Here is a 21,121-nt window from a genome sequence, read left to right as displayed (position 1 = left end):
GCCTCTACTGCATGAGCTAAATGCCAACTGGCTGGTAGCTGAGGCTATAGAGCAACCTCATTAATCTCTCTCTCTCTAAGTGTTCTCAGTGCCAGGAGGTGGGTGGGTTACACTTCTATGAAGTAACATGTCTCCACTTGGGACCCCCACCCCCATACAACACAGGCTAGTGTCTTAAAGCGCAATCTGGCCCTTAACAATTTTCTTCCATTACTGTTCATCTCCACCTGTCTCTGTGCTTCTGAGTTCAGGCTGACTCTGGAAGCGCTGAAATATGGGGAGAAAGCTGTTCTCCTGGCATTTCTGGAAGCTGGAAGTATTGGAAATCAAGTGTAGAAGCCTGTGCTCGTGAGATTTCCAGTCCTGCCTTGCTGGCCCCAGAAGCTCTGGTTAGTTTGGATAAGCAGCCAACCTTTTAGGTGTTTATGTGAAAAGAACCCAAATTTGAAATCATTTGAGGTTCCCTCGTCAGTAGTGCCAGACAAGAGCAGAGCCTGAGTTGCAGAGTTTAGATCAGAGTTTAGTGCTGAGAGCGAGACGGGAGGTGGGGGAACATGCTAATTAGGGCCCATCTCCAGCACTGATTTTTATTCCTGTTAGTTGCTGTACAAGCAACCTGGGAGTCTCACTGCACCAGGCTTTTCTGCCCCAGCTAAACAGTGTAGGAGTCAATACTGCACAGCCTGAAGGGAATCGTAGGCCTGTGGATAAGGACATCGACATTCGTTTCTGGAGTATGTCAGTGTAGTCCAGAGGTGGGCAAACTACGGCCCGTGGGCCACATCCAGCCCGTGGGACCGTCCTGCCCGGCCCTTGAGCTCCCAGCCGGGGAGGCTAGCCCCCGGCCCCTCCCCCGCAGCCTCAGCTTGCCGTGCTGCCAGCGCTCTGGGCTGTGAGCTCCTGCCGGGCAGCGGGGCTGTGAGACTGCATGGCTGGCTCTGGCCAGGGGGGGAGCGGGGGGGAGGGGGGTGTTGCAGCTGCAGGTGTAATGTATTAAACTGCTCTCAGTAAGAATGTGCTGCTGGTAGCAGTTACTGATACATAACATTGTAAGAAACTGCTATTGTATAAAACTACTACCTGATGTAGCAAATGCCTTCAGGTAGCAGTTTCTTGCACTGTAGTGTGTGTGAAATTGCTACATGTAGAAATGTGCTATCTGTAGCAGTTATTGATATGGATAGATTGTAAGAAACTGCTGTTGTAAAAAACTTTAATTTAATACACTACACCAGTCCTGGTGCTCTGAGCGACATGGTAAGGGGGCTGGGAGTGGGGGGGTTGGATAAGGGACTGTGAGTCCCGGGGGGGCAGTCAGGGGACAGGGAGCAGGGGGCGGTTGGATAGGGCGGAGGTTCTGGGGGAGGGGTCAGGGTATGGGGAACAGAGGGGTTGGATAGGCATGGGAATCTCGGGGGGCCTGTCAGGGAGTGGGGATGTGGATAGGGGCTGGGGCAATCAGGGGATAGGGAGCAGGGGGGCTGGATAGGGGGTGGGGTTCCAGGGGGTGGTTGGGGTGGGTCCTGGAAGGGGGCAAACAGGGGACAAGGAGCGGGGGGAGGGTTGGTTGGGTCGGAGGTTCTGAGGGGGACAGTCAGGGGGCAGGAAGTGGGAGGGGGCAGATAGGGGGTGGGAGCCAGCCTGTTTGGGGAGGCACAACCTTCCCTACCCGGCCCTCCATACAGTTTTGGAACCCCAATTCATCCTTCAGGCCAAAAGGTTTGCCCACCCCGGTGTAGTCTCTTACCTAAAACTTCATCAAAATCAACATTTTCACTGTCCCACCTGCCACACTTCCCCTGCTACATGCTTTAGACACGATAAGTTATTGTTCAAAGAAAATCTAGAGAGCTAGATGGACAGATTGGATTATGCAGAATGTTCCGACAGTGCTAAGGAATACTGAGTCATGGCTTGTTCTTCCTTTGCAGGTCTGGATGGATGCAGCCACACAGATCTTTTTCTCCTATGGACTGGGGTTGGGATCTCTGATTGCCCTGGGAAGCTATAACTCCTTCCATAACAATGTATACAAGTCAGTATTCTTCTAATACCTCTACAATCAGAAAGACACACAGAGGCAAACTGTGAACCCCTGTGTGACATTGGTAAGCGTTTAGTCACAGGGGTATTCCCATTGCAGTCACCGAGACTACTCCTGTGAGTAACTACTCACCAGTGTGAGGGGTTCACAATCTGGCCCATAGTACCTGATGCTGTACGGTCTGTAATTCACCAGCATGCAACCCAGGCCTCACCACTGATCCTCATATCTGAAAATCTTCTGGCCACAGGACATCACCAAGTTACTCACCCCACCTCTGACCTTCACCTCTGACAGTCACCTGTCCACAGCATGGTAACATGCCTCCTCATGTAACCCACACACCTTCTTGGTGTGGTGTTCTGTCCCATCTAGTGGCACCGAGGCCACTTAGAGAGAGAGATAAAATGAGTCTGCTTTACAGTCTTAGTTAAGAGCCAGTTGGCTTTTAGCTCATGCGGTAGAGGCTCCAGAGGTTCCGCCCGCCGACGACTGGGGTCTGTCAGTGTTACACTCAGGCCATATTTTCACCCTCACCTCATCCCCTAACTCCGATTCTGTTCTGATTCGCTGACTGGACCAAAAATGCAGAAGGTTTTCTCACATCTCTGTTTGCTTTTCTAGAGACTCAATCATTGTCTGCTGTATAAATTCCACCACCAGCATATTTGCAGGATTTGTCATTTTCTCCATTGTTGGCTTCATGGGTCACATCACCAAGAAGTCAATTGCTGAGCTGGCATCTTCAGGTAAGCTGACATTGCATGTGTAGTGTTCAGACTAGCAGTGTGATCCAGTGGGTGGGGCACTGGCATGGGGGTCAGGAAAGCTGCGTTTTATTTCCAATTCTGCTACTGACCTATTATGTCACCTTGGACAAGTCACTTCACCTCTCTAGCCTCTGTTTCTCCCCCTACCCTAACAACACTGCGAACTCATACCCTTTGTAATGCCATTGAAGCTCAATGGAGTTACGGGGAGTAAATGAGAGGAGAATAAGGCCAGTTTTGGAGGAGAATTTTTATATATCGTGTACAACTAATTCTATTAAACTTACGAGACCAGAGCCACCACTGCCTTCAATGCAGCAATGCCAGTTTTCACGTCTGAAGATCAGGCCCATGAAGTGAGTGAAAATGACCCCAAAAAAGAAGACAGGTTCCAAATGTTCAGAATGTGATCCTAGTGAACAGCATTTTGTCGATCAGCATGGTGTTCTCACTGAGCCTTCCTGACTGGGGCACAAGTGTGTAATTCAATTTCCTGAGATCGTACAGAGTTGTAGGACTGGATGGCTCAGGAGATTGGGAATGAGCCATTTGGCAAATTCTTTGCCAAGCTGAACAGATGTGAGGAATGGCCTGGGTCCCAGAGGAATTTGGAAGCCTATTCCTGATAGACTCAGGTGCTCTTTCCTCTCAGGTTCCCAACACAGGAAATTCTGAGGTTTGTTGTTCTACACCTGGATTGTCTATTGCTCAGGATTGCTGCACTTAAGGAGGCTCTTTATGGGCGTAGCCCTTTGTTAGAGCTTTCCCACGGAGTAGCTAAGCTCTGATCCGATCAGTATTCTCACAAGAGCGGGCTGAAACTCAATGTTTCCTTTTAGTGGGAAATTCTGACATTTTTGTTCTGAATTCCATTTTCAACCTTATCAAAGAGGGTCTTTTTTTTTCAATTTACCCCCCCTCACCTCCAACTAAATTTTATTGCAATCGACATGTTTCCCCAGAAAGTTTCAATTTTGACTAAATGGCAGTTTGGGACCGAAAAAATCCTGTTGGAAATTGTTTGACAAACCCTAATTCTCAGTAACAAAGTATATGCATTTCCAGGAAAACGTTTGATCTCCCAGTCTGTTCCTGCATCATTGATTATGGTAACAAAATGGCATTGTTGTTTAAATGGGGGAAAAGATGAATGGATTCTCATGTCCCTCACCCCTCCTTTGTGCAGCACAGGCCAAGGGGGCAGATTTTCGTGGAGCCCATACTAAATATTGGCAAGTTTTTGCTGTTGCCATCTCCTGGTTTAATACTCGTACTGAGCTCTGACATGCCTCATTGTTAAAGCGCGTTAGAAATATAAACTATTCAATACGTTTTCATTCTGGTAGGTCCAGGACTGGCTTTCCTCGCCTACCCACAGGTCGTCACACAGCTGCCCATGTCCCCTCTCTGGTCGATTCTCTTCTTCTCCATGTTAATGATGTTAGGCCTTGACAGCCAGGTGAGACAACACACCAGGGAAAGTGGGGTAAGAAGCAAAGTTGTGGTTAGATGAGAACCGCCACGGATGACAGTTGTCTGTCCTCCTCTGTCAGTCCTGTACAGTGTTCCATCTAATTTTTTCCATCCATGTGCAGAATGAATTTTGTTATGTGCACCATATTGAGGTAATGTGCGGATTTGTGCCACCAATAGAAACCAAAAACCTAGATATAATATATATTTTTAAAAAGTTACCATAGGGATGATTACTCCAGCCAGGACAGGTTAGGCATTTTAGAACTCACTATTCAAAGAATTAAATGTAAGTGTAAGAGAGAAATAAAAATTATGAAATGCATAGACCAGTCAAAACACTAAAATAACACACTTTGAAAGAAGTATCAAGAAGTAACAACAACAATACAAGTATGTGTTGGGAGGTGAGTGTGAAAGACAGTGTGTGTGTGTGTGAGAGAGAGAGACAGATGCACACAGTGTGTGTGTGTGTGTGTGTGTGTGTGTGACAGACAGAGAAGTGTGTTGCCCCTTTAAGTATGCTGCCCTTTTAAATAGATCAGCAAGTTTAGACACAGCAGCAGCTGCCAGCAAGCTCCCTCCGTCCTGAGCCTTATTGTGTGTCTCCGCCCCCCGACCCCCCGGCTCTGTGGAAATGGTGTACAGGGGCAGGGGGACACCCTGACATCAGCACCCCACCCCCTTGCTCTGCACAGCAAGCAGGAGGCTCCTGGGAGCAATTCCAGGGCAGGGCCAGCACACAGCAGTGGGGGGAGGGACACCTGAACTCCCCGCACTTGATAGCCTGCTGAGCGGCTTCCCAGCCGCACAGCTTACAGGGAACGTAGGTCCTGTATAGAGTGATTTCTCTCACTCAGCAATGAGATCCTCCATTCTAGGCAGATATTCAGTGGAGTGATCTCCTGTACTCCTGATGAGCCCTGTGCACATAACCAGTTGTATATGAGGTGACCCCCCATCCTGCCTTAATAAGTCCCTTTCCTATCGCAAATCTTTTGTGGCTGATCTCCTATAGACTTCAATCTGTCCCATCCATATAATCAGTTATTTGTGGGGTAATCTCCAATTTGCTAATGGGCAGTGGGTAGTGGGCAGGAACCATCTTTTTATTCTGTCTGTGCACAGTGCCTAGCATGATGGGGCCTGATCACTGTCTGGGTCCTCCAGTCAGTGCCACAGTATAAAGCAATAGTGGTAATAGTAATGATCAATAGTCTGTGTACCTGCAAAACAAGGCAGTCTTAAAAAGTGGCCACCATTTTCCCATCAGTCTCTTTTGAAAGCTCTTTTTCATTCAAATGAAAAATTCAGATGTTAATTTGCATACACCTGAGCTCCCAAGGTGCCTCATAGGAGTTGTAGTTTAGTTATCTTATGCCCTCATTGTCCTTCTATATGGGCTCAGCTCCTTGGACAGACTACATCTCCCATGATGCACCATGGTCTCCTATTCTGTGAAAAGTTTTGCTATTTCAGTTTGTTGTCCACAATTTCCTCAGTCCTGAGCCTGGGAAAGAGATAGTCTATGCGATGTGCCAAGAGTCAGTCGCATCACAATGTGCTGGTGCAATGCTAAGGAGCCACATTTCAAAAAGTAGTGACAGGGCAGAGGTAGAGAGCTAGACTTTGGCTCTGAACTCTTCCAGAATTTGGGGGTGTTCAGTGTTTCACCTCAGCCCCATCTCTAGTAAAAAGAGACAACCTAGTGGCAGTGAAAGCGTTCTCAGTTTCTCAAGCACCCTGGTAAAAGTGGCTGGCAATGTCATAGAGTGAGCAGGCACAGCGTCTGGCTGGTGCTCTGGCTAGTACTAGCAGCGAGGTTCCAGACGAGCTACAGCCAGACCTCTTTCCTGCCAGAGGAACGTGAGTTGTGGCTCTACAAGAATATCCTGTGAGGACACTGGACGGAGCAATATCAGGTGTACCAGAAGATCCCAACCCACACACACCAAAAAAGAAGGGACTGAATGGTACTTATGTATTTCGCACATGATAACTTGCATAATTTTTGATAACGTGAGCATCAAAATAGCCAGGTAGCCAACCAATTAATCCTGTAAAAGCTCTCTTTTGGTTGGGGTCTGCGGAGGGCTTGTGTACTCCTCAGCCCATAGAGAGCACACTGAGCTGGGATGGGAATGCAGCATTAGGCAAGCTCAGGTGCCTGAAAAAAACATTTCTGGGTAAACAGCTGAGCTGTGTGGATACCTCAAATCTACGAATGTTCACCGGATAAAGACTTGAATCCCCTCCTGCTTTGTTTTTCATTGTTATTGGCATTAAGGTAGCATCTAGAGAACTCAACTAAGATCAGGCCCTCCTTGTGCTAGGCAGGTACAAATACATAATAGGAGACAGTCCCTGCTCTGAAGATCTTACGATCCAAATAGACAAAACAGAAAAAAGGTGTGAGGGGAAATGGAGGCACAGGGAGGTGAAGTGTTGCCCAGGGTCACCAGCAGGTGAGTGGCAGAGCTGGGAATAAATTCCAGGTCCCCTGGGCCAGTTCCCCATCCCCAGGCTCATGCAGCCTCTCCGATGCCCCTTATTTGTCTGGGGTCTGCAAGTATTCATTTCTGCTGAATGAGTTTACTGGCAGGAAACTCCACGTACAAGGGAAATTTTAAGCAACTACTAGAGAATATTTATAGAAGGTGAATTTGGCAATAGGAATTGTGAGTATTCACCTGGGAGACCTGATTCCAAGAGATACCACTCAGAGTCAGAGAACACAGGCACCAGGATTTCTTTGTACTGCAGTAGCTCCTGGCCCTATTGTACAGGGTATAGGACAGACACAGGCAAGTTAGCTTACTTTATCAAAGGAAATATCAGCTGTTTCTGAGTGACACATCCAAATCACCAGACACTGGCTGATTCCTTGAAAGGCTCACAGAAGCAGTGGGTTTGGAAGGGGAAGATGATAGTGCCCTTCCCAGTTAATTCCAGGAGGGCATTCTGTGTGTATGGGGCACTGCAGGAGAAAGCCCACACCTTATAGGAAACCTTGTGCCGTGACCTGGTCTAGTCCCACTCTCTGGAGGGACACCAGCCTGTTGTGATGGGATCTGATTGCTGAATCCTACATGCTTCCTAGTCCCTGGGTCCAGGTAGTGACATAATAGCCATAGAGCAAATGCTTCCTGCAGAGATGGAAGGGGTTTTTCTGTTGCTGTAGGTAATCCACCTCCCTGAGCAGCAGTAGCTAGGTTGATGAAAGAATTCTTCTGTCAACCTTGTTGCGTCTACATCGGAGGTTAGGTCGACTTAGCTATGGTGCTCAGAGGTGTGGATTTTTTACACCCCTGAGCACTGTAGCTATGTTGATCAAAATTTTAAGTGTAGACCAAGATTTAGATAAGTTCCTTGTAGAGCCCACCTGGTGGTGGGAGCTCTGGTTTCTAGTTAACCCCTTCAGGGCAATGTGTAGGTAAAACAAGGAAACACAGGCTTAGTAAAGGGATTTCTTAAACATAAACACACACCCCTTACTCTTAAAAAGCACAAGAGAGTTTTGTTTGTGAGTTCTGGGTTTGGTTCAAGGCCTTCGGGGAGGTAGAGTCCTTCCTTCCTCCACTCACTCCAGCTTGCCTTCTGTATCTGGTGATGAAATGGCTTCCTTGGCTTAGAAAGCAACTACCTTGTCAAAAAGATTGGATTAGATGGGGGAGAGGTAGGATTCCAGCTCCTCCTCTCCACAGACAGATTTCTGTGAAGAGAGTCCATTCAAAGCCAAAGGCCCTGCTGACAGAAACCCTATTGTTTGAGCAGGGGAAATTTGCTCAGTGTTGATGGCCCTTGATTGCTCTGTCACATCTTCCTTCCTCCCTCCCTCCCCTCACTCCTACATAACCTCTCCACTTCAAAATGCTGCAAAATGGATGATCTGATCTATAATAACAAACTGGTTGCAATTACAGATAGCGTTCATAAAACCACATGAAATTCATAAATGGACGCAGACATATTCCCCAACTGTCACACCTAATGTCCAATCAAATCTAATCAACCCAGCTGGAGTTTCACATGCTGAATGCTCCCACCGAACAGCTCAGACCAGGACTTATTGCAGATATTATTTGGCAAACAATCTCAAATAAATAGTAAATGTTCCCAAAGTAGCTAAGTTCACTGACAGAACTATTCTCTATGGATCATTCACTCGGCTCTCGTAAATAGTTCGATACATGACAATAAATCTCCTAAACACTGTGTGGAATTATTGATGCCTTTGCTTCTCAAATATCACCTGAAAGTCTTAGAGTCCCATATGACTGTCAGTCTCACAGGCCTGGAGTAGGGTTACCATATGTCCTCTTTTTCCCGGACATGTCCGGCTTTTCAGCAGTCAAACCCCCGTCCGGGGGGAATTGCCAAAAAGCCGAACGTGTCCGGGAAAATGACGGCTCTGCTCCTCCCCGACTCTTCGGCTCTGTTTAAGAGCCGGGCTGCCCGAACGCTACCGGCTTCGGGCAGCCCCGTGCCTCCAGACCCTGCGCCGCCGGAGCCCAGGAGGGGAAGTGCCCAGCTGGGGGCGCAGGGTCTGGAGGCACGGGGGTGCCCGAAGCCGGTAGCGCTCGGGCAGCCCGGCTCTTAAACAGAGCCGAAGAGTCCGGGAGGAGCAGAGCCGCGGTGGCTGGAGCCTCCAGCCGCCGGGGCTCTGTGTAACTGACACAGTGTCAGTTACACAGAGCCAAAGAGGAGCAAAGCCTCCAGCCACGGGGGCTCTGTGTAACTGACACAGTGTCAGTTACACAGAGCCGCAGCCGCTGGAGGCTCTGTTTAAGAGCCGGGCTGCCCGAGAGCTACCGGCTTCGGGCAGCCCCCTTGCCTCCGGACCCTGCGCCCCCAGCCGGGCACTTCCCCTCCCGGGCTCCGGCAGTGCAAGGTCTGGAGGCACGGGGGCTGCCCGAAGCCGGTAGCGCTGGGGCAGCCCGGCTCTTAAACAGAGCCTAAGAGGAGCAGAGCCTCCAGCTGCGGGGGCTCTGCTCCTCTTCGGCTCTGTGTAACTTATACAGTGTAAGTTACGCAGAGCCACCGGAGCCCCGGAGGGGAAGTGCCCGGCTGGGGGCGCAGGGTCCGGAGGCATAGGGGCTGCCCAAAGCCCGAGTGCTACCGGCTTCACGGTTTGCTGGGCAGCCTCCAGACCCTGCGCCCCTGGCTGGGCACTTCTCCTCCCGGGCTCCAGCTGCGCTGGGGAAGCGCCAGCTGGGGGCGCAGGGTCTGGGGGCTGCCGGGAAACCGTGAAGCTGGTAGCACTGGGGCAGCCCTTTCCCCCTGGCTGGGAGTGGGAGGGAGGAGGGGGCGGAGTTAGGGTGGGGAAGGGGCGGAGTTGGGGGCGGGGCTAGGGGTGGGGAAATGGGCGGGGCCAGGGCCCGTGGAGGGTCCTCTTTTTTTATTTATGAGATATGATAACCCTAGCCTGGAGCTCTTAGGGGGCTGTCAGTGCCTGGGGGAGGGGGTGCATGAGGCATCAAAAGCAAAACAAGCATTTAGAAAAACAGATAAATAGATGTTGAGGGTTTCTATCTGCGTACTGGAGATTTCCTCGTTCAGTGTATGATTTACACATACAGCGTAGAACCCACGATGCCGGCTTCTGCATGCAAAAAATATGCCTACATTTGCTCATGCAGTAACAACTGTGCATGCAAATAGGTAGGTTAGGTGCCTGGCTAGTCATTAATACACACAGGCTCCTGATTTGCATGTGTTGCGATAACTGAGCACACAAATGCAAATGTGCAATTGCACAAGTACTTCAGGCTGCCATTTTTGACAATTAGGCCCCACATGTTCTCAGAAAGCCTTGGTTGTGCAGAGGAACATATTCTACAGGACGGTCAGCAGCCCAGTCCATGACTGCTTAGTCCAGGTCAGGTGCAGCAAGGTGGTAAGGCTCTTGTGTCAAACCACACCCTTAACAGGTGCTAGAACCCTTCAGAAGGCTGCTGAAGTTCTGCTGGCTCATTGTAGCAGGTGCAGTTCGTTATTGCACCGGCGCTAGAAGGGCGGTGGGAGTGGTTCCCTGGAGAAAGGGCAGAGTTGGTCCTGGAGGGACACCCAAGCTAAGGTTGAGGTTTATGTTCTGGTAATGTTTATCAGCTACCAATAAAACCAAACCCCATGGGGGGGGGGGGGGTGCTTTGGTCAGTAAGATGTTGCTGAGCTCAGTGTTGAACACCTAACTGATTTAGGAGCCTAAATCTCATTTCCTAAGGGGTTTAGGCACTTATAACCCTAAATCCTATCGACTCTCAAGGGGATTTAGACTCCTAAATGAGCTAGGCATTGCAATGCTAAGCAGCGCAACACCTAAATACCTTTAAAAATTGTGCCTCAGGACCCATTTCAGTGAAGCACTTAGGCACATGTTTAACTTTCAACATGCGCTTAAGTCCATCCCGGTTCAACAAAACCCTTAAGCATGTGCTTAAAGTGAAGAATGTGTTTAAGCACTTTGCTGAATCAGGGCCTAACTCCGGGTCTGTGTGCTCTGGGGAGGACAGAGTCGGGACTCAGCCTGGTCACACCTGGGCTTAAGGAGAACACCTGGGCTTCTGGTGACACTAGTCAGCACAGGTTGCTGGAGAGTCAAGGGGAATAACAGGGTCTGTCTGTGTCCAGTAGCATCAGTAAAGAATCCTTTGTGTATTTACTACGCCATGAGGGACATCGCAAATTCTTATTCACAGCTGCAGTGGCATACATTGATACGCCCAGACACACGCACCCGTTTTCACTCGTGGGTTTAGTTCTCTTGCATCTAGACCCTCTTGCATAATATGCTAATGATTCCTTTTAACTACCAGTTTCCAGGTCAGGCATTTGCTCCACCAGGGGAGTTAGTGGCACCTTGTGATTCCAAGCCCGCGTGTGTCCCATGTGATGCCATCTCTTACAGGTTATTCATGAGCATTTCTCGCTGATGGAATCAGAGTCCTGCAGAGCAGAAACACCCACTCACAAGCCTATCCGCTGCACAGCTGTTTTTCTGCAGTTAAACTCCCTTTGGGCCGTCGTCTTCTCCTGCATGATACAAGGAGCTCTCCCGGAAGCAGTGCGAGTTCTTTGTATCCTGTGGTGGGGGCTGAATGCCCCTCGGGCTGTGGGAAAACTCTCTTGTCTGCTAATTGATGTGAGGTGCCAGCCTGTCAGTGACTCAATATTCTACGGAGTCTCCTGCCCCACCATTGATGGCGTGACCAGACCCCGACAAGGGGGAGGGGGGAAAAGAGTGGGGGAGAATCAGGAATGGAAATAAGAAACAGGAAATAACAGGATCACCAACTCAGGTTTGGGGTGGGGGGGCAGACGCCGATAATCGAAAAGCAACAGGAATAATGAAGAGACACAACAATATACTGAGGAAAGGGAAACATTTCAGAAAACACACCAAAGCCACTGTAAAGAGAAAGAAGGAAGTGAGTACACAGAGTAATAACAATTATTATTTATTATTTGTATTATGCTAGCGCCTGGGAGCCCCAATCACAGACCTCAGACTGCCATTGTGCTAGGTGCTGCACAAACACAAAACAAAAGACTGTCCCTGCCCCAAAGATCTTATACTCTGAGCATACAGCAAGAGATAACAGCTGGAGACAGACAGACCAATGGGAGGGGAGGGGTGAGGACAAGGAAACAATGAGACACTATTGGCCAGCACGATAGGCAGTGGACTCAGCACACCAGCAGCCTAAGCAATGTGAAAGAGGAAACACGGCAATGGCCTGCTCTTCAGAGGTACGGAGCACTCGCAACTCCAGCTGACGTCAGTGAGAACCGCAGGAGCTCAGCACAGCTATAAATCAGGCCATTTTTATTTAGGTGCCTAAATGTTCTATTTGGGTGTCTAACTTTAGGCATCCAGGTTTGAAATCTTTAGCCTTAATGACTTGTCCAAAGTCACATGGCACATCAGTGTCAGGATTAGACCTTGAGGCCGCCTAGTTCCCAGCCAAGTGCATAAGCCACTAGACCATGCTTCTGCTCTGGCATTTAGATCCACTATGTGTCAGTAATCATCATGAAACAAGATACCATGTTACGTGGGGATTGTACTAGGAGCATTGCACAATTTCACCATCTCTTCCTGTGTGTTCCATGTGGTCTAGTTAGGACATGGAGAAGTTTGTATCCTGTTGGTATTTACTGCTTCAGCCTTCCTCTCCCCCTCCACTACTCCTCACACAACTCCCCTAGGACTTCCCCAGGCACATCTGCTCCAGTGACTTCCTGTGCCCACTTCCCTCTCCTCCCATACACCACTCTTAATCTGAAGTAACTTCCAGTTCCCTTGCCGTTTACCCTCTTGCCCATAGCTTTCCACACCCATATCTTTCACCACTTGATGGTCTCCCATATCCATGCCCTTCTCTATTTCCCACTACCTTCTCCCCATGACTTGGCATATCCAGTCCTCCCTCTCAGCCAGCCTCCCCTTCACTTCCACACCAGCCCCTTTCCTTCTCCACAACACCAATCATCATCCAGCTACCTGTGGTAACTCCTGCAGTCAAGTGGAAGGAACGGATTTTGACACACACACACACCAGGCTTCAGCGTGGTGGCCCTTCAGCACCGTCACTACATGCTGGAGCACTTACAGGAAATGAGGTGTAGGTTGAGGTCATTCACCACCTACAGGCAGCAGGGAAACAGTGGTTGGTTGGACACAGAGATAGAAGAAGTGACACAAATCCAGGCTGAGAGGTGGTGCGTTCTCCAGAGAGGAGGGAGGTGGCACTACCCCGGGGGGTGAGGGAAGGACGAGGAGGAGTGTTTCAAGGGAATGCAGAGGGTGGTGATGTATTTGTGTGTGTGTCTTTCCTCCTGCAGTTCTGCACCGTGGAGGGGTTTGTCACAGCCCTGATAGATGAGTATCCCTATCTCCTCAGGGCCAGGAAGAAGCTCTTCATTGCTGTGGTCTGTCTTATCTCCTACATTGTCGGATTCTCCAACATCACCCAGGTACCTCTCCCTGTGCTCACTCCAGCGCCTGTTCCTGGTGCTCTTCCATCCACCTCCTTGTATAACAGCAGCAGAAGAAGCCTGGGGGAAGGGCCATTGTCCGTGAAAGGCACTAGGGCCACTGCTGGTCTGGGATTTGCCCAGCACAGTCATCTGTCCAGCAAACTGTAGTCTCCACATTAAATCTCAGTAAGTTACCATCAGCCTTGTAGTCAGTCTAGCTGGGGCTCCTGTTGCTTCCCGGATGGGCCTATGTATGCCCTGTGGGGTGACACATTCTCTACGCAGAAGATTGAGATAAACCAAAAGAGAGCAGGTCTGGTGAGGCTCCGAGGCAGTGACACTAAGGCCCAGGCTCCATGTTTACATGCCCTAGTGAGTGACCTAATGCAGAGATCTGTATACTGGGTGTATGGCAGTGAGGCCCAGGCTCTGTGTGCGGACTTCGGGACCCGGATCAGTGACATGGAGGCCAGGGTTTGGCTTTCCCACTTTGTGACTTCATGCTGGATGAGTCACAGAACATGGAACATCTGCAGAGACATCTGATGTGCAGCAGGAGGGACAGAATGGATTCATTTTACAAAGTGGCTTCACCTCACACTAGAGGGGGAAGGCAGCCACTCGAGAGTCCTGCTTCTCTCCCCACCCTGAGCCAGGCCTGAACACTCACTCCTTGACCACATTCCAGAGTACGTCTGTTAAAATGGCAGGAATTAGATTATAACAAAATCATGCATCTTTGTTGGCTTCCATGGGCCAAGGAAATTAACATACAAAGGCAAAATGATTAGAGAAAAGTATTGATGATATTAATCCTCAGCTCCCCACCCAGGCTGTACTCCGTAACCAGGCCCCCTCCCCTTGGCTTTGTGTCCTCAGGGTGGCATTTATGTCTTCAAGCTGTTTGATTATTATTCAGCCAGCGGCATGTGTCTTCTCTTCCTCGTCTTCTTTGAGACCATCTCAATTTCCTGGTGTTATGGTAAGAGCAACTCACCTTGTTCCTTTGCTGCTTATCTACAGGCATAGAAGATGCCATTTTCAAAAGCCCTCAACACTAGCCATTGAAGTCAGTCGGAGATTGACAATTGACTACAGTGTTGGGCCAAAGCTGAAACCTTTTGAAAAACCCCGGGAGACACTCATCTTGCTTCCTCAGACAGCCACTCAGCTGAGCACACATTCACAAATGGAAATATGCACAGGCCTCTAGATTTCTCGAGGGTATGATATGAACAGGGCTGGCTCCGGCTTTTTTGCCGCCCCAGGCAAAAAAGCCTCCCGCCGCCCCCCGGCGGGGAGCGCGGCAGGGGAGGGCGCTGAGCCTGGCTGCGGCCCCGCTCTCCCCAGCCGGCTGTAGCACCGGGGGAGGGCGGCGAGCCTGGCCACGGCCCCGCTCTCCCCGGCTGGCCGGAGCACCCAGGGAAGGCGGCGAGCCCGGCCGCGGCCCCGCTCTCCCCGGCCGGCCAGAGCGCCGGGAGGAGGGCGGCGAGTGCGGCTGCGGCCCTGCTCTCCCCAGCCAGCCGGAGCGCCAGGGGAGGGCAGCAAGCCTGGCCGCGGCCCCGCTCTCCCCGGGTGAGCGCCGCCCCCCTCCAGGTGCCGCCCCAAGTACATGCTTGGAGGGCTGGTGCCTGGAGCTGGCCCTAGATATGAATATAGAATTTGTTAGGCCAAATCTGACTGCTGAGCCATCTGCCCTGGTATCCTGGCAGTGTCCAATTCTGATGCTTCAGAGGGAGACCAAAGTCCCCTCTCTTCAGTAACTTGCCCATCCAATTGTGCAGTGCTGGGGTATTGGGGAATTCCTTCTTGACCCCTCCAAGGTCAATCTATGACCTAGTCTAGCTTACGATCTAGACCTTTGTTAGTTGATTACTATCACTGTCTTAGCTTGGGAAGCTGTAGATGTTTTTAGCGGTCATAAAATTATCTAGGTACCTGTTCAGATCCCAGTCCAGTGTTTGTGTCAATGGCCTCTACATTTTATCTGGGGAGTGAGCGTTACACTTCTCCACGCTCACCTTAAATGTCTGCTCTCCTCTCTGATCCCACATGTCCTCCTTCTCCTGTTCTGTGTTGGGTCACTGGACAGAGGTGATGAGAATGATGCTGAGATATCATTGCTGCTGCTAACACACATTTTTCACTGTAGGTGTGAACAGATTTTACATGAACATTGAAGAGATGATTGGCTACCAACCTTGCAGCTGGTGGAAGCTCTGCTGGGCCTTCTTCACTCCCCTCGTTTGCGTGGTAAGAACAAAGCAACTCTCTTTGGGGAGGTTGATCTAGAAGGGCCACCTCACTGGGATCGTTCTGTGAGTGGGGGAAACACTAAATTTTTAATCTAGGTAACTCTGATCCAAATCCAGATCTGACATTAACCTCAAGTTGGTCCTAAGAAGAGTCAAAGCGACTGGCAGGAAAAGAAATATGCGGAGCCTCTTTTATTCTCCCACTTGAATCCCTGCAACTGACTCTCAGAAGAGAGGGGGGAGCTTGGCCTAGAACATGCAGTTAGTAATATGTTGTTCCTGTGTTTGATATTTCAGAAGCTGAACTGGTGATTTATGACTTTAAAAATCATTGTTGGCTGTGGAGAAAACTTTCAGACACTCTAGCTCCAGCCTCAGCCCCTCTCAAGCCTCTCTCAGCAGGAGGCACTCTCAGATATAATAGAATTGGCACTGTTGAGCTCTCAGCTCCTCCGCTCCCCCCTCCAACCCTTCCTCTCCCAGCAGGAGGTGCTATTGGGATTGCCGCGGGAATGCTGGGTGTGGGAAGTTCTTAGCTCCTGAGAATCAGCTAAGAGGAAGCTGTTTAGGAAATGGTTTGGGAGTGTGGTGTGCAGCAGAAGCTGAAGTAGGGAGGGGTGTAAGTGCCCTGGCTTGGGCAGGGGCCTTTAGGGCCACTGACCATGGGGAAAACATTACCATGCATTCTCAGCCTGTCTCAGCCAGAATTGCTGTAGGAAATGGGGTAGAAACAGTCTCTGGTGGAATGAGAAGATTAGAGAGAAAGGTGCAGTTGGTGCAGGAACCCTGGCTGTGGGAGTAGCTGTTGGGACTGGTCTAGGAGCCCTGGCTCTTGGGGGCAGCTCTTGGGAATGGTGCAGGAGTCCTGGCTTGGGGGATGGGGAGCTGTTGGGAATGGTGTGGGAGCCCTGGCTTGCAGGAGGAGCTGTTGGGAACGGTGCGGGAGCTCTGGCTCGGGGGGGAGCTGTTGGGAACGGTGCGGGCGCTCTGGCTCGGGGGGGAGCTGTTGGGAATGGTGCGGGAGCTCTGGCTCAGGGGGGAGCTGTTGGGAATGGTGCGGGCGCTCTGGCTGCGGGGGAGGGAGGGAGGGCTGTTGGGAATGATGCGTGATTATTGACTATAACTCATAGTGAGAATTTAGGGAACTCTCAAAAGGACAAAGTCAGTGAATATTTCTGCTTGTGCCATACTATGCTGTGACTGCTGATCCTGTTCCTTCAGGGTGTTTTCTTCTTCAGTGTGGTTGAAATGACCCCTCTGACTCTGGGGAAATATGTCTATCCCCCATGGGGACAGGGCATCGGCTGGCTCATGGCTCTGTCTTCCATGGTGCTGATTCCGGGCTATATGCTGTACTACTTCTTCACCTCCGAGGGGACCATCAGGCAGGTAAAAGCAACTTTCCAACTTCTGGCTCTGCTCAATTATCTGTCCAGAGGGAATTTCCCACCAGCAACCCACTATAAACTTCACGCAGCCCCTGTGTCAGTGTATTGACTCCTGTGGTCTTTGTAAACCAGGACTTCCCAAATACTCCCTCCTCATCCCCCAATACCCTCTGTGCTCTTCTGATCTGCTCCTTATGCTTTCTACTACGTCCTGCATGACACATTCCATATAAGCCAATAGAAAGCCCTTCCTCACTGAGGCAAATGAATGCCTTAGAGGATTGGGGTAAGGAGATATGTGCCTTTACCTCTTGGCTACAATCCCTCACAGGTCAGTAGTTACCAAAAATTGTTACCTTCTCATTCCTGTTTGGTGTCTTATGTGAAACAAGTCAAGGGACTCCTGGTCCCATTCCTAGCAGACTGCTGTCCACATCAGCATAGCACTGTTACATAGAGAGATGTTTGAAAATCTTCCAACAGAATGTTTTCCCATTGGAAAACACAACTTTCTAAGGGGACATGTTGATTCCGAAAAAAATTTGTTTTGAAAAAAGAAATTGAAATGATGCGTTTTGTGAAGGTCAGAACATTCTGTCTGGACCATTTCGGAAATGGAACATTTTGATTTTTTCATTTCCGAATGACTTTTCATTTTGAAATTTATTTTATATTATAATTTATTTATTTTTTTCAAAAAAAGTCAAAATCAAAAAAAGTCAAAAACCTTTTCATACATCTTGTTTCATGGGAAATTTCTAAATTCTTTTTTGTTCCGATTTGGAATGAAAGCAAATGTTTGAAAAGGTGGAAATTCCAATTCCTGCCCGGTTGTAGCTATGAATGTCACTAACAGGCAATCTCAGCAAAGATGCCACATTCTGAATGAGCATGAAGTCTGAAGTAGCTCAGAGCCAAGGTCTATTGGTGAGGGAGGTTGCACTGGAACTGGCTGTCTCATGGATAAAAAGGGCTGTCAGTCTCCTATCTTTCTCCAGCATTCAATTCACTTTAAAAATGAAAGAAAGACAGAGAGAGGCCTCAGCGCTGCACCAATATAGACCCCACCATAATGTCATTTTCTTTTGGGCCAGAAGAAGAGATTCAGTCAAAGGCAGTCACAGGGCATTACTCTTCTCTCTACTGATAGCAATAGGCTGAGAATCGTGTTGAGAAATCAAAGCGAACAATCCCCACTCAGACCCATCTCTGATCCTTACAGATGATCCTTGCTCAGAGCTCCATAGGATGGTATGAACACTCACCACCCCTCCCCGCCACTCACTGGTAATGTGCTATGGGGGGAAATCCCTTCTTGTCTCCTGATTGGGGCATCAGTTCCTCCCTGTGTGTGGTTCCAATTCTATTCCCATTGAAGCTGGGGACAGTATTCTCCTGACTTCACTGGGAGCAGGAGCAGGCTGGGAGGGCCAGATTGTGATGTCCTGACTCACACTGAGTAGCATCAAAACCCTCAAGTACTTCCACTGACTTCAGGAGGGCGACTTGTACTATCCCAAGTGATTAAGGATATCGCAGTCTGCCCCTAAGTGAGCTGAATCTGTAACCTGAGATCCCACCTGGTGTCCACGTGATTATCCACGTTTCCACTGAATCCCTGTCTTGCAGGCCCATGGAGTGCGGTTATATTCTGTTGCTCCAGGAGCTCTCTCAGCATCTGGTGCATACTGACAATGTCAGTCAATGGGAATTAGAAATAACAACAGTGTGATTGGCTTCTATTTACCTTCCCTTCCCTTTGCTCACTCTATCAGACTCGATATCCCCGAGTGCACTGACCGTTCTGCCAGTTCAGTGGAATGTCACTTTTTTCAGAGGCAGCCAACACACACACCCAGGCCCCCGGCCTCCATGATCCATTGCACTAGCAGCAAACAGCAGGTGGCAGTAGGGATAATGTGTGTGTGAGAGAGAGAGAGAGAGAGAGAGTGTGTGTGTGTGTGAGAGAGAGAGAGAGAGAGAGAGAGAGGATTAGCTTGTAACGGAGCTGAGGCTGGAGGGAAATTAGATGTCAATGCAGAATAAAGGGGTTTTGACAGACAGGAAAGATTATAAGCCATTTTAATCCTACTGAGCATGAATATAAGAAAAAAGCACATGAATGGCAGGAGAGCCTCACTAAACATTTCAGGGGCTTCACCCAGCAAGAAACACTTCAAATATGTCTGAGTACAGGGGCTCTTCCCTCTCCTGAAGGGGCTCTTCTCTGGGTCAGTGATGTCCATTCACTTCAGGCCCCCTTCCCCTCTGCCTCATGTTCCATAATTTAAAGCACCACTTCCCCTCCTGGAATTTAGCCTCCATGTCCATTCACCCCTAAGCTTCAACCCATACTGCTCAGACAATGAGTGCCCCCCCGCCTGAGGGACTGTTCTCTCCCACATTCCATCTCCCTGGCTGTCTTCCGGACACAGCTCTACCAATGGCCCTCAGTTTCATTTAGATTTTGATCCTGTCAGGTTGATATAAATGGGAACTCATGCTGGCATAAAGAGCCATGCAGGATCAGAGCCATAATCTGTAAATTCCTTCGCGTTCTGTAACCATTGGATAACATTTTTAATGAGAACTTCATGAAAAATGGAATAGAAAATGAAAAGTGGGTCCGTGTTAAATCCTTGTGAAATGGGAAGAACCTTGACATTTTTGGTCATTTAAAAAATGTTTTTGACTAGCTTTAGCGTCTAGGTGCTGCTACAACTGTGCGGTAACTATTGGCTTACTTTGTAATGGTGATCTCTGTCGTTCAGAAGAGAGAACTGTGTATAATAGAAGAGCAAAAGGGAAGTGATTACATTGCCAAATGGAGGTGTGTGGTATCTGGAGCAATTGTCCTAATCGCCTTCAGTGTTCACTATCCCCTTGGTAGCCCTCTTGCTGTAACTAGGGCTGTCTCTTCAATTTGGAAAGAAGGGTTATGACCTGCAGCTTCAGCCACATGCCACGTGTGGAGGTGGTGGTGGTGAAAGGGTCTCCTCATTTTTCCCTGGGTACTTGTGTCCTTCCTGTAATCTTTCTTTGTTCCTGGACAGCGTTTTCAGCAGATGACTCAGCCCACGCAAGAGGTGAATGTTCAGAAAAATGGACTAAAACCGAAGACCTCATTGAATGGGAGAGTCTCTGAAGCTGCTGTCTAGGCAGAGGGCAGAACCTCTTCATCCTGCTCTGTAGCTGCTCCCGCCACTGCCCTTTGACCTCCTCTGGTGCTGCTTGTGTGTCCCCAACTCCACTGGTGGTTTCAGTCAGCGTGGGAAGGATCTAACGGAGGAGCCCTTTCATGGCACTGCCCCCTAGCCCAGCTGATCGAGACTCTGTTTTAAATTCCACAAGGACAATGTGCAGTGACTGTCTTTGTAATTTATGATCCCAATCCATACCACAGAAAGGAATGTCCCAGGCCCTAGTTTCCTGCTGACCAGAGGTGGTATTTTCTATAGTAAAATAACGTCTCCTTTTTCGTTGTGTTCTTCAGCCCCTCTTCTATACTAAAGTCCACCACGCACCCTCTAATGAACAGCGAGGCTGTCACAGCATAAAACCAGCTGTATTTTGGCTACGGATTCAAATTCCAGATAATAAAGCACCTTTAATGAATAAATAGTCCTAAGTGCTGTACAATGGATGCACCAACCAGGACTACAGAATATTGGTGGCTACTGGATACCCCTCAGCAATCTGGTCAGGCATGAGGGGTGCTGTGCTGTTGGAGCTGCTGTCCTTCAGCCACGAACACACCATTATTATTAGCAGTCGTTTATACAGAGCCATAGATATAAGATTCCCTTGTCCTGGTGGAGGAGACATCCTTTATAATGTGGACATGCTCCATTCCAACACACCCTGGCATGGTGTTACATGGTGTCCTATGATGCTGTATGTGTCATATCCACTATCTACTCCCTAAAACGCCATCATGATATCAAGGAGGTGCCTGTGGCTGGAGGTACAACCCTTCATCCTCACTTAGGCATATTAGACCAGCATCTCATCATTGACCCTGACACGTGTTAGCCTGTAGCACCCCAGCATGGCACTGAGGGTAGTGTGGTGTTGTAGGTGATGTTGGAGGAGAGGTGAGAGCTCCAGAGGAAAGTGAGAACTGGCACTGAAGTCACACTTCCAGGTTACAAAGTCATTTCAGAGCAGGTGGCTTGTAACAGCAGCCGTATACATCCTGGAATCTGTTATTTT

The 21,121-nt window shown here is 49.3% G+C and overlaps 1 protein-coding gene across 1 annotated transcript in view; it reads left to right on the top strand.

Annotated features, from left to right (window-relative positions):
• Positions 1-20,495, top strand: part of LOC135981042 (sodium- and chloride-dependent GABA transporter 1-like) — a 36,064-nt gene extending 15,569 nt beyond the window's left edge. Inside the window, exons 7-14 of the mRNA XM_065582102.1 lie at positions 1,932-2,035; positions 2,669-2,793; positions 4,161-4,273; positions 13,132-13,263; positions 14,146-14,248; positions 15,419-15,519; positions 16,743-16,910; positions 19,963-20,495. Of these exons, the coding sequence (XP_065438174.1) occupies positions 1,932-2,035; positions 2,669-2,793; positions 4,161-4,273; positions 13,132-13,263; positions 14,146-14,248; positions 15,419-15,519; positions 16,743-16,910; positions 19,963-20,067 (951 nt within the window). The 3' untranslated portion in view covers positions 20,068-20,495. The remainder of the gene's footprint in view (positions 1-1,931; positions 2,036-2,668; positions 2,794-4,160; positions 4,274-13,131; positions 13,264-14,145; positions 14,249-15,418; positions 15,520-16,742; positions 16,911-19,962) is intronic.
• The last annotated feature ends 626 nt before the right edge of the window (positions 20,496-21,121 follow it).

This window comes from Chrysemys picta, chromosome 1 (genome assembly GCF_011386835.1).
Source record: "Chrysemys picta bellii isolate R12L10 chromosome 1, ASM1138683v2, whole genome shotgun sequence".
Classification (NCBI taxonomy): domain Eukaryota; kingdom Metazoa; phylum Chordata; order Testudines; family Emydidae; genus Chrysemys; species Chrysemys picta.
The sequence above is the reverse complement of the archived record's forward strand: the minus strand, read 5'-3'. Positions and strand labels throughout refer to the sequence as shown.